Genomic DNA, 13,418 nt, shown 5'->3' on the forward strand with positions numbered 1-13,418 from the left:
CTACTTGCTTGAACTCCTATCTCCTCCCTTTCACTGCTACAGCATTTTTATACAGCTGCAAAGTGGAGAGTAAGGTACAACTTTCAGCTTATTAGTGTTAGTTCTCTTCTTCTCTTTCTATTTTTTGTCTTTTTGTGATCCTTTTGGACTTTTTTTGCTTTTTCTTTTGTACTTGAGATGCTATATGATCTATAGATTGCCAGCAACATATCTCTTTAATAAAACATAATCTTTAACCTGAGCTAGCCGGGCATAGATGCTTTTATTAGATTGCGCTAAGCTGACAAATCAATAGCCAGGCAATATAAAAACAGGTAAAGAAGTATACTTGATAATAAAGAAGTATACTTAAAGAAGTACGAGCAAACAGACAAAATAATATAGTAGATAAAAGATGATTTTATTATGAACAATTGCTATTGATATTTATACTAATTATTTGGAATGTTTGTCTTGAGGTCTTATTTGATATGATGCCTCATCTGTAAGAATGTTAATTGAATTATTGTTTCTGCTATATGAGAATGTGAGTGAGGTTCAAAGTAATTAATTACAAAAAGAGGTTCGTTTGCCCTTTCCTCTTTTTGGAACAATTGGTTTGAACCACCTCTTTTGTTTAAGCTCCGGCTTGCCAGCTATGACACTTTTGACATGTGTAGAGGAAACAAGTCCGGCTTTTGGCCATGTCATGGTGTTCTGTACTGGAAGGTCAGTCTGCTCAGTGGGTTTGTCCAGTGGTTTGTTGTGACGTGTCATCCTGGTTATGAGAGGCTGATGTCAACAGTTTGTTGACATAGTGCTGTGCCCTCGGTGGTAAGAGGAGATTTTTTTGTGCACAGGAAAAATCTTGTTTCCATTCCCTGTTCCTTTTACATATAATATTTTTTCTTTTTCCCTTGTTAACATATATGTCCACATTGTACTTATTTGAAATCATAGTCACCTATGCTAGTAACATTCCTCTTCTACAATGTACACAATTTATCTTGCTGATATCTCTACACAACATCAGTACTTTTATTATTTACTACAGGAAAAAAGTGGTCTTTTTGGTGATATTTTAGGTAGTTTTTGAGTGGTCTTTTGAGTGAAAGTTTTGATAAAACCAGCAAAAAGACCACCCCTATTTTTGCAAATATAATTAGATCTCCGTTGACTAACAAATGTTAGATTCTATTCAAAAACTGATTTTTTAGTTTATATATTAATTTTTCTCACTCTATTGATAGAAATAGTATAAAAAGAGTTTTCTATTGGTAGTAATAAGAGAGATTTCTCTTTATATGGGCACTCAGAAAATACTTTAGTCATATTATTATTTTTAATTGGATAATTGAGACTTTATTACAGTATGGAAATTGATATTATTGATTATTTCAACAAAAGTATTATTTCATTTTACCCCCATTTATATATATTCTGTTTCATTTACAGCTTTAATTGGGAAAAAAGATTTTATTTCATAGAAGATTGATATTTAAAAATGTTTTTATTGGTTGTTATAATAATAAAAGTCTTTTCTAAATATCATTAGCTAAATATCATTCAGATTATTTCATATCTTCATATTTAATATATAATTCATTAAACTTACCAAACATAAACTTACTACAAGGTTGTTGCTTCACATGGTTTTTCCATATATGACTGACCTTTGGAAGAGATGTCCAGCTTTTGTGACATCTGGTATGGTCAACATCACTTTGTTTGAGAGAGCATATATGTTTGACACACATCAAGTCCTTCTCATCTCAAGAGATAGGCATTCTATCTGGATTTGCTTCTAAAGCTTGTACAGAAAGATTTACAGTCATTTTATCACATATAAGACATGTGTAAGAGTTAATAATTGTTTTGGTTTTTTCTTGTTAAGTTAAGCCTTAAGATCCTGACTCATCATTCTAAAGTTATATTTTAAAGTTATAGTTTTAATACAGACAATGATTCTGGAATTGGGACAGCAAAAGCCTGTATTGCTTTATATTAGTTTACATATCTTTTTTTGTTTTATTATTTCTTACATCACAGTCTGAGGTTGGCCTCTCACATGTGCATCCATTTTTAACATTACATAGTTCGATAATCTCTAGTTATAGAATCACTTGTTTCTTTTATAGTGTTTCTTAGATTTTCTGCAAAATATGAAGCATCTCTTACGTATTTTTAAGTAACTGGATGATTTTTGTACCTGTATTATTTATAATGATGATATTAAAACCAGATGTAAGAGTTTGTTATGAAGACAGAGAAGAGCAAGCAAAAAATTCACAAGTAATTATTACTGGTTTTATCCATTCAATTGGCGCCCATTTCCATCTAATTAGCATCCGTTTCCATCTAATTAGAACCCATTGACATCTGATTGGCTTCCATAGAAATTGAATTTGCGTCCATTGCCTACTGAATTTGCTCCCCCCTTTTACTATTGGCGGAAGGGTACATGGCACTCAATTTTTTTATCCTTACGCCTTACAATTTTTTTTATATAACCGTAGTATTTTTTTTTGTAAACGTTGTACTTTTTTTTGTAAACGTTGTACTTTTTTTTGTAAACGTTGTACTTTTTTTTTGTAAACGTCGTATTTTTTTTTGTAAACGTCGAATTTTTTTTATATAACCGTAGTATTTTTTTGGCATAAAACATGGATATTTTTATTAGGCATAATTAGTTGATAGAGAAATAGAACACATAATAAGAAGTAAGATATAATGAAATACAAAGTAATAAAAAAAGAAAAGCATAAAGCAGTAAAATAAATAAAAAAAGAGGGACATAAAGTGGTAAAAAAAAATAAGAAAAAGAGGGATATAAAGTAATAAAAAAAAATAAGAAAAAGAGGGACATAAAGTAGTAAAAAATAAAAATAAAATAAAAAAAGACATAGAGTGTAAAGAGCTTAAATAGACATAAAAGACATACTTAAAGCTTTCGCTCTCTGTTCAAACAGTGAGGAAAGAATGAAATGGCATGGTTAATCCAACCCAAACAGTCCGAAAGGGTGACAGTCTTAGCTGATTCTGTAATCCTTAAGATGAGCCTGTCTGACTCTGTAATCTCTTCTCTGCGGACACCAAACTTGATCTTGGACCACATTTCCTCAATTGGATTCAGGAAAGGTGAATACACAGGAAGATATGCACACTTGTACCCACGGGAAGAAATAAAGTCTTTCACCTCATCGGCCTTATGGATAGGAGCGTTATCCATGATGAGATAACGTCCTTGCATACCCTGGCTGTCCAGAACGTCCATTGTATGACTAAGAAAGTCGAGGTAGTGCTGGGTTCTGGTGCCAATTCGGCCGTTCACCTCAACGTTGGTGTAGATGTCCAACTTTCTCTTCTTCTTGGTTGCGACTGCAGTGGGTTTCTTCAACGAGAGGCTGACAATCCCTCTCTCGCACATTGCACCAAGGATGGTGATGGACACACCTCTCTGCGTCAGGACAGTTGTCTTAGCCGGGGTGCCACTGACGGAACGGCCAAAAGTTCTCTTGATGTGCATGTTGAAGCCTGCTTCATCAATGAACACACAGTTCGACAGATAGTTGAAATCCGCAAGTTGTTGCCACTCCAAAATGTGGTCTCGTCTCATCTCAATTGTGTTGACGTCGTCTCTCTTCTCAGGCAGCTTCTCCAACTTCTTCATCCTCAGGGCACACTTCTTCACCAAGTGCTTCTGGATTGCTGATTTGGTAATCTGCAGCCCAGAGAACTCTTCCATGACAGCTATCCTTGCTTGTTCCAAGGTAGCATCTGGTTTATTTTCGAAAAACTTCAAAAAAAAAGCAGAGTGCGCCTGGAACAACTTTTGGTTGCCATGTTTTCGTTCTTTAGGCGCAGAAACCTCCTCAACCTCCATCGTCTCCAGCCCATTGGACTCATCAGTCTCCACTGTGGCAGCATCAAAATCGGCTTGGATCTTCTCTCTGGCCAGCCTGACGTAGTTCTGGGCAGTCCAGACATTGATCCCCGTTTCCCTGGCAGCGGCAGCAGCAGTCTGGTTTTCTGAGAAAACCAAGGAGAAGAGCTTGTTCACCTGGTTTTGGTTGTACTTTCGGTACGAACCTCGACCTATGCTTTCTGCAGTGGGAACAGAATCAGGATCGACCTTCTCCGGCAGATTCGTCTTTGGCTTCTGTGCAACAATGGTTTTGGTGGTGGCCTCGTTGACTTTGGTTGGCAGGAAACTTTTGAGACTGAGGAGGTTTGTGACTACTGGGTTTCCGGCCGAGGTACAGGTCCATTCCATATTGGCATGGTTGACAAAGACATCTGTCACAGATCGGAGTACAACTTCTCCATGCATTTCATCGACAATCTCTTGGTTGAAATTGCACAAGGGGTCAAAAGCAATTCCAGAAAACTGGGTTTGGTCTGCAGAACCGCTGTGACTGACCATTTCACAGTGCTTGCCCATAACAAATTCGAGGGAGTTGTTGGAAGTAGGCATTTTTTTTGAAAATAAAAAGGGTGTTAAAATCGAGGAAGAAAGATAACTGAGAAACTTTTATTAAGACACTGGGGTATATATACCAAAAAAAAATATATTTTAATAACTTAAACATTTCTACCAAGGTATAGTCTTGTCCTGTTGTCTTAATATATTTGGATAAAGAACGTGTTGAAGAATAATGAATGTTTACATATTAAGCTTCTTTACACTTTTAAGAACATTTATTTTATTAGCCGATTTACAGTGCTACCAGAGCCTTTATGGTGTCCTGTCCTCTGTCTCGAAGGAAGGGGTGGGATTTCTCCTCATAGGTTTGCCCAACCAAAAAAAAAAATAAAAAAAAAAAGTTTTTTTTTGTATAGAGCCAAGGAAAAGCTCGAAATTCAGTTATTGAGATTTTCAGTTTTTCAGAAATTTCTGCGGTTAGATACCATTTTATTTTCAGTTATTAAGATTTTCAGTTTTTCAGTTATTGAGACTTTCATTTTTTCAGTTATTGAGACTTTCAGTTTTTCAGTTTTTCAGTTTTTCAGAAATTTCTTGCAGTAAGATATCATTTTATTTTCAGTTATTGAGACTTTCAGTTTTTCAGAAATTATTTGCGAAAAAATGGTTATGTATATTATAAAAATTTATGAATAAAAATGCTAGTTATACTATTTGGAGAATTATTTTTAAAATTGCTATTACATTTTTCTTTTTTTATTTCTCTTTTTTTTTCTTTTTTTTTATTTCTTTTTTTTTTATTTCTTTTTTTTATTTTTTTTTATTTTTTTTTTTATTTCTTTTTTTTTATTTTTTTTTTATTTCTTTTTTTTTATTTTTTTTTATTTTTTCATCTCTTTTTTTTTTCATCTCTTTTTTTATTTCTTTTTTTTATTTTTTTTATTTTTTCATCTCTTTTTTTTTCATCTCTTTTTTTATTTCTTTTTTTTGTCATGAGCTTGTGCTATTTTTTGTTACTGTTTTTGTATGTGTAATATTTGGTTTTTTTTTGGTATTTTGTATCATGAGGGTTTCCAAAATTGAGATCGGGTAGTATTGTGAGCAAAGCATAATTCTTGGACTGCTTTCAGTTGTTTAACAGATTGTTGGACATTTACTTGTTTTGAGTGCAGATTACAAAGAGTTGTTGAGTTTGATATTAAGAAGATCAGGATTCTGACATTGTAAAATGGTTGGAGCAGGTGCTGAATAAATATAGCATTTTTGGATTGTTTTTTGTAATGGTATTAGATGCTTGTGTAGGACCAGGTTCATAAGAAATACAATTGCTGTGATAGTCAATCAGATTACTGGATATTTGAGATAAAAATTGACAAGTTTTTGTGTGGTCGGTAGAGTGAATTCTACTGTTGGATTTCGAAAAAGTATAGTTGGTGAAATGCACTTAAAAGCATTATGAATATGTGTAGACTGGTTCTTATCGTACAGGTAGATGTTTGATCTTGTAGTTTCTTTGTAGGTGGAGGGTTGAATCGTCATGTTTTCTTTTCAGATTTATAGCTTTTGTTCCAAATACTATAGATTATTTAGAGATTAATATCAATGACTCCGAGGTATAGGCTTTATTTACATACAGAAGCATAATGTGATCTGGAAATAATAAAAAAATCCATGAGGTGTAGAGCTTTAGGCAGTGTTTTCATTGTCAGAGTAATATTTAGTTGTTGAAGTGAGCATGAGAATGAGATTTATTGCTGATTTAAGAAGAGAAATAAACAGTTTTGGTATATAAACACCAAATGGAAAGAGAGAGAATTATGATATCTCTTTTAAAAAAGAATGTTTATAATAAATTTATGGCTGCGGGTAATATATTGTCCTATTTATTTTTTATCTCCTTGAGTTCAATTTGTACTACTTTATTTAGTGGACCTTAGAATATTATTTTTTGATATAAAAAGCTGAAAATATAATGACTAATACTATTTAACAACAACTCAATCTTCTTTACATCTATTCTTGCTGCTTCAACTTGTGTTCTGATTTTTATCTTGCATCTTAAGTAATTACTATTTAATTATAACTGCTATGTGCTAGATATAACTATATTTATATAAAATATGTCACTTTAACATATCTTCCTATTTCTTTATTTTTTCACCTTTTATTATCAGAAAACCCTACAATGTTACACGAAAAACTTGAAGAATATAACAGTGCCTTTGAAAAAATCATGAAAGAGCTTGAAGAGCCTGAAATGCCAGAAGATCCAAAAACTTCTGCCCCGTCAACAACAGATGAAACCCCCAAAAAAAGTAGAGGGCAATATCAAAAGCCTACGGATAAAGATATAAAAAAGCTTCTTTATCTCTACTTCATAAGGGGATTAACTATTGAAAAAGCCAGCAAGATAGTAAATATGAAACAAACAACTGCTGGTGGCTATATTTTGAAGTGGAGAAAGTCTCCAGTTGTTTTTTTCATTAAAAACAACAAGGAGGCTACAAGTGACGAAAAAATGAATCTTTTATTTGAAACTTACTTTGCAATAAAGAAAGAATACAAATAATATCATTGCATTTTCAATTTTAACATAATTATTATAATGAGATACTTGCTTTATTATCTTATAACTGCAGTAAGGTATTTAACTTTAACAAAGTAATCTGGAGAAAAGTTTGCATATTCTGTTAGTTCTCTCTATAGATATTTTCTATGACGTATCTTTGTAGAAAGATCTACATATATTGAAGTGCTATTACATTAGGCGTTTGGCACTTATATAAAAAAATATGGCAGTTATATAAAAAAAATACTACGTTTACAAAAAAAATACTACGGTTATATAAAAAAAAATACAACGTTTACAAAAAAAAATACTACGGTTATATAAAAAAAATTCAACGTTTACAAAAAAAAATACGACGTTTACAAAAAAAAAGTACAACGTTTACAAAAAAAAGTACGACGTTTACAAAAAAAAATACTATGGTTATATAAAAAAAATTGTAAGGCGCAAGGATAAAAAAATTGAGTGCCATGTACCCTTCCGCCAATAGTAAAAGGGGGGGAGCAAATTCAGATGGCAATGGGAGCAAATTCAGTTGGCAATGGACGCAAATTCAATTTCTATGGAAGCCAATCAGATGTCAATGGGTTCTAATTAGATGGAAACGGATGCTAATTAGATGGAAATGGGCGCCAATTGAATGGATAAAACCAGTAGTGTCATATATTTTCTACAAATGTATTGGTTAGTTATTGATATGAAATATCAAAATAGTAATTTTACAATGATGACATATGGTTCATTATTTTTTTTTTTTAGTGTGCCTTTGAATTGTCTTTACAAATTTTATTCAAGTAACAAAAGCTTAGATATTTTCTTTCTTTTTATATCTGACATCAAATATTTCTCAATTGCTCTATATACTTACCATAAACGTAACATCTGTAGTTAAAATAGATATTTGTCTCTTCTGAGATCTAAATTTTGGTGGTTCACTTGCTTTTTATAACCAATTCAAAGAACAGAGATTTTCTTATTTCAACTTGGATTTTTGGTAATTTTTTGATTATTATAGGCCAGAAATGAAGTCACAAATTCGAAAAAATCCATCTTTTTCCCATAATGATTATAATTTTACTATATCTTTATTCATATATTTTCTCCTTGCCATATCGATTACTCATTATTCTATTTTTACTATCACTACAAGAAAAAATGACGGTTTTTTGCTTTTGTGACTATGTTTTCGGCTTATAATAATTAAAAAATCACTAAAAATCTAATTTGAAACTAGAAAATCTCTGTTTTTTGAAAAGGTTGACAAAAAGCAAATTGACCACCTAAAATTAAATCTCCTGATAGACAAAAGTAAGCTTTAACTACAGACTTTACATCTTTAGTAAATGTAGATTGCAATTGATGACTATTAAAAGTCAGAGGTAAAAGAGAAGAAAATATCTAAACTTTTTGCTGAGAGAATAAAATATGTTAAGACAATTTGAAAAAAAAATGTATTACAAAAAAAAACAAATTATAGGTCTGCAAGAGAACCAAGTGACAATTTTGGGCCACAGTTAAGCAATGGCCATGTTGTATCCAACATAATCGTAGATTTAAATTAAAAGTACAGACACTCAATAAATACGTACATTGAGTTACCGACAACTAGTAACAATACTAAAAGATATACCTTCCCTTATACAAGGAAATTACGTAAAGAACATACTAAGACAAATACTAAGACTCTAGTCAATAACACTAAAAACATAACAACTAAATCATAGAAGATAATGGTAGAGAAACAGACATTACATGATATCATCACATCATCACCAAGCTAAATACAATGTCTATATAAACGCACAATACTAATAGCAATAGAACAGCATCTCTTTTCTGATTCTTGCACTTCTTCTAATAAAACAAAATCTCACCATACTCTCGTCTGCACTTGCTTTATTTTATATCTTATTTTTACCTCATACATAACAGGCCACACTATGTATATATGTTGTTGTTGTTGTTGTTGTTGTTATATTTATAGTTGCGTTCGACTTCACCAAACCAACCAATTCTTTGACATCTGCCAGGTAAACTACCTTTGGTTTCATTTGCCCAATGTTAGCAACTGGTATACCATTTACCAAACGGACTGCCGCAATCTCTACAAGAGCAAGCGGCCACCTCTTATTGTTGAGTTTGTGCTCAAAGAAGACAATAACTTTTCCAAAGAAATCCTTATAAACTGGGGAGTATGCAGAATTTATGTTGCGATTTTCATCAACCTGAATCTGTAATCTGATGTTATGTGCCTCCCTTACACAACCATTGACAAATGCCTTGCGGCTAGTTTGTATAGCTGCTTCAATCATACTACACTCTTTTCCCTTTGATTTGTAGAAGTCTTCAAGAAGTTTTGAAAGACAAGAAATGCCTTCAAAACTATCTTGGATCGTTTTATTCCTCAAAGGCCCCCAGAACTCAATATCAGACCCAGCACCAACACGCCCACCCTCATCTGTCAATGGCCAACCAGCAGTGGAATCTTCATATTATAAGTGTTGTGCTGTTCTTGCTTCTGTAATCATGACAGTGGCTCTGGCCTCTGCTTCTTGTACACTGACCCATATTTAATTTAAGTATTTTTTAAAATCCCAATTTTTTTTAATGAAAATATATAACTTCTTTACATCTTTTTATCATTTTAACGTATAGCTAGAGCTCTGAAATAATTATGAATAATATATATTAGCTATGTAAATAGGTATATGTAATTTATTAGAAAGTTTAATAGTGGGTATGGAATCCATTATTTTTTCTAAGTTCTTTGATTCGATTTGGCATTGACATGCAATGTGCTTTCACTACTTTCTTCAGTATTTTTTTCCATTCTTCTTGAAGAGCTCTGGCCAACAAGTATAAATTTGTTGGCTTTACCCTTCTAGCTCTCAGCTGGCGTTCCAAGTATGCCCAAATGTTTTCTATTGGGCTCAGATCAGGGCTGTTTGCTGGCCATGTCATCACTGGCAGATTCACCTCTTCTTTGTATTCTTTTGCCAAAATACCTTTATGGCAGGGTGTATTATCTTCTTGGAAAATGAACTCGCCATCTTTCCTTTACTTAAGGCATCGAAACCAGGGCATAAAATGAAGTCGTAAGAGTCTTATGTACTTCGTCTGATTTAGCATGCCATCGACAATTACAAGTTTTCCCACTCCACCAGCTCAAATGCACCCCCAGACCATCACTGAGCCTCCTCTGCCTTGTACTCTTGGATGTACATAGCCTCTTCTATATTTCTGTGCTGGAGTGCACCAAACACGCACATTTCCTGCCCTTGGATAGACCATGAATCTGGACTCATCACTCCAGACTACCCAATTCCACTGTTGCTTGTGATGATGAGCATCTCTTGCAAACTTTAACCTGTTTTTTATGTGCCTTTCCTTTAGCAAATGCTTCATTGCAGCAACACAAGAGTGTAAACCAATCTTTTTTAAGGAATTACAAACAGCATCCCTCTTGATGGGTACACCTGAAGATTCCTGAATTTCAGCTGTAATCACGTCAAATGTTGCAGTTGGGTCATTGCGCGCAATATTTCTCAGAGCTCTCAAATCACGATCATTCAAGAGAACAGGTCTCCTTTCACGTTTTTTGGTAAGGGAAGTACCCGTTTTCTTCACTCTCTCAATGGTTGTTGTCACTGTTGTGTAGGGTAGCTCATACTTGCACGCAATCTTAGCCATGGGAATTCCAAAGTCATAAGCACCCACAATCTTGCCTTTTATGTAATCTGAAAGTTTTGGACTCTTTTTACGAGATTGTTTAGTAATTTTAGAAGACATGAGAAGATTTGATTGAGAAAAAGAATGAAAAAATAAATAAAAACAACAATAGATGCTTTTTCTCAAAATTTTCTTTTTGGTAATATATGTAAACTTATTCAAGGTCAGTGTATTTGTGCTAAGCCAAGCATGATATTGCCAGTGTTAACATTTATAGCAGAATTACTCTTAATAGCCCTTGAGTATTCACCAATTGCCCGTTCCATGGATCTGGCGCTATATGTATGAGGTGGGCCATATGCGTCAATTATGAGAGGATAGTGCTGAAGAAGATGCTGGTTTATAGTGAAAATATTGATTTTGATTTTTCCACTTGTAAGCAGAAATTTCAGGTACATGTTCTATATTTCAAGTTTACTGAAGAAAAATAGTTAGAATAAATAATAGAATAACACATAGCTTTTACTAAAATATACCTTTTGATAGAGGTTTGTTTCTCTGCTAATAACTCCCAGCTCATGAGTAGGTTACATGCTTGAACCAAGCCAAGTAACGCATTCCAAGCAGTTGCATCTCCAATACGCTCTGCCACCAGTGTAGGGACGACGAACAGAAGAAAGTCTGCCCAATCAACAGCCTTGAACGACCCAGGGTTCTTGTATACATCCCTTCAATTGCCATGGAAGGATGTAGGGATGATATTTCTTGTTTTGTACATTGCTGTACCAATCTCCTTCCAAACACCAGAAGAAAGAGCAAAACAATGGTCTGTTCCATAGGTACCAGAAACCAAACCCCAGACCTGCTTGCTTATTCCATGGCAAAGTCCATACATCTCATCGAGGACAAAAAACAATGGTCCAGAGAATACCTTCAATGTTGCTGGGGGGATTGTCTGTTTAACCCTTTGCGGCTGGATACACTGGCCTGGGAAAAATTCTGGAAACTTTCCAGCATACAAATATTGGTGCTGGGCAAAGTTCTGAAATATTGTCCGTGCTTGGGACATTGGCTGACAACATAACAGATATGGCAACCGTCTTTGCTCATATGTCCAGAATGACATGCCAACTTTGCTAAGGCGGGAATGTCACCAGTGACCATTAAGACATATACCTTGCACGAATGGTCTCGTTTGGTGTCTTGATGACCATCCCTTTGCTCTCCAACACCAGGAGCTCTTTCATCGTTGATTCCATGAACAACCAGAAATTGGCAGGTGCGCCTGGACCTGGAATCATTGCGATCTGGAGCATTCTGCTTCTCTCATACTGAACCATGGGATTCAGATTAAGAATGGTGGCATGAAGGATCGTTACAGAACCAGGAACATTGTGTGGCGTGAATCTATCAACAGCCAACGAAATTGCAATGTCATCTTTTCTGGAAAACAGATGTTTTGCTTGCTGGTAAACCTGGCCATCAAACACATTGGTTTTACTTCCATCCAAGCTCGACTCATGATTATGGTGGTAATGCATATCTGCTCTTATATTCTCATTGGCTAACGCAAGAGCCAGTTGTCTTGCCAATGGAAGCTGTATCATCATGGCAGTAGGAACCAGATCACCACCCTTGGTTTCTCCACGTCTTGTTTTGTACCGACTTTGTCTACAGTTGGAGCACTCACTCTGGGATGGACTGGTAAAGAGCATACATCCCCTCTGACAGATATCATGAACTGTCTCTTCAACACCAGAGAAACACTTCAAAAGCTTTTTGCCGAGATGAGGAGTATATGCTCTGTATGTAATACAAGTCGACGTTTCCAAAATGCTGTTGAAATGCTTGACTATCATTTCATGGGCATTGCAGGAGATATCAAAATCCTTAATGATCTTGAGAAACTCAAGGTTCTTTGCATCGTCTTTGTCAGAGGTAGGTGCAGGCTGACTGAAGTCAAAAACCAAAGGACATGTTTTGTTTTCAATGATATCCATGTTGTTGCCAAGTTCTGCATCATACTTTAACAAGGTAAATAATAATTAGCATTATATAATAAGACATGTATATATATATATATATATCTTACTATAGACTCATCATTATCATCATTACTGAAGATATTCATAATTAAATCATTGTTATCTTTGCTGTTGAATGTATCCATGATCTGATCTTCGATTGCATCAGCACGCTCTCTGCTTGTTTATGAAGGTAACAATATAATTAATTACACTTTCTAATAGTATGTATGTGATTTGTAGTCTTACTCAATAGTGTTGTTCGAGACAGTGTTAAAAACAACACTGACTTGTCCAGGAACAGGCGTGGTCTGTGATGTTTGGATATCATTATGTTTTCTATGACAGTTCTTAAAGCATTGAGCTCTACAACTCTTGGCTTTTTTTAAATTGGTGTGGCGCTCTTTGCATTGATTGTATTGGTAACTATCAAGGATTGAATTTGAAGTCATTTTTTAGATTGGAAACAAACACTTAAGAATAAAGATATAAATATTGATAATTTCTTTTAAATAATACGCCTTTATACTTAATAGCATTGAGATTTGTATAGACTTAATAACTACAAGTAGGCAATGACATAGATGATACAAATATAAACTCAGGAACAGAAGCTAAAACTTTGCGTAATAGCTGTTATTAGAACTACAGTAGCCCAATAATAATATTGGCTGGACCAATAGGTTAAACTCATTTATATGAGACTAATAATAGACAATAGAAATTTTTTTCGGCCTTTTTTTTCTTTCACAAC

The 13,418-nt window shown here is 34.1% G+C and overlaps 3 protein-coding genes across 3 annotated transcripts; 1 reads left to right on the forward strand and 2 right to left on the reverse strand.

The window, feature by feature from the left end:
* Positions 1-2,897: 2,897 nt before the first annotated feature.
* On the reverse strand, positions 2,898-4,453 carry PHYBLDRAFT_164957 (hypothetical protein; the record flags this gene model as incomplete). Its single annotated transcript, XM_018435119.1, has 2 exons — positions 2,898-2,936; positions 3,248-4,453. 2 exons carry the CDS (start codon positions 4,451-4,453, stop codon positions 2,898-2,900), a joined length of 1,245 nt encoding a protein of 414 aa, XP_018296120.1.
* A 2,134-nt stretch (positions 4,454-6,587) lies between these two features.
* Positions 6,588-9,545, forward strand: PHYBLDRAFT_141944 (hypothetical protein; the record flags this gene model as incomplete). Its single annotated transcript, XM_018430704.1, has 4 exons — positions 6,588-6,717; positions 8,956-9,001; positions 9,037-9,163; positions 9,312-9,545. 4 exons carry the CDS (start codon positions 6,588-6,590, stop codon positions 9,543-9,545), a joined length of 537 nt encoding a protein of 178 aa, XP_018296121.1.
* Positions 9,546-10,864: 1,319 nt separating this feature from the next.
* On the reverse strand, positions 10,865-13,116 carry PHYBLDRAFT_68415 (hypothetical protein; the record flags this gene model as incomplete). Its single annotated transcript, XM_018441952.1, has 6 exons — positions 10,865-11,101; positions 11,167-11,368; positions 11,417-11,776; positions 11,817-12,664; positions 12,733-12,844; positions 12,914-13,116. The coding sequence occupies 6 exons, from the start codon at positions 13,114-13,116 to the stop codon at positions 10,865-10,867; spliced, it is 1,962 nt and encodes a 653-aa protein (XP_018296122.1).
* Between the last annotated feature and the right edge of the window lie 302 nt (positions 13,117-13,418).

This window comes from Phycomyces blakesleeanus (assembly GCF_001638985.1).
Source record: "Phycomyces blakesleeanus NRRL 1555(-) unplaced genomic scaffold PHYBLscaffold_4, whole genome shotgun sequence".
Lineage (NCBI taxonomy): Eukaryota > Fungi > Mucoromycota > Mucoromycetes > Mucorales > Phycomycetaceae > Phycomyces > Phycomyces blakesleeanus.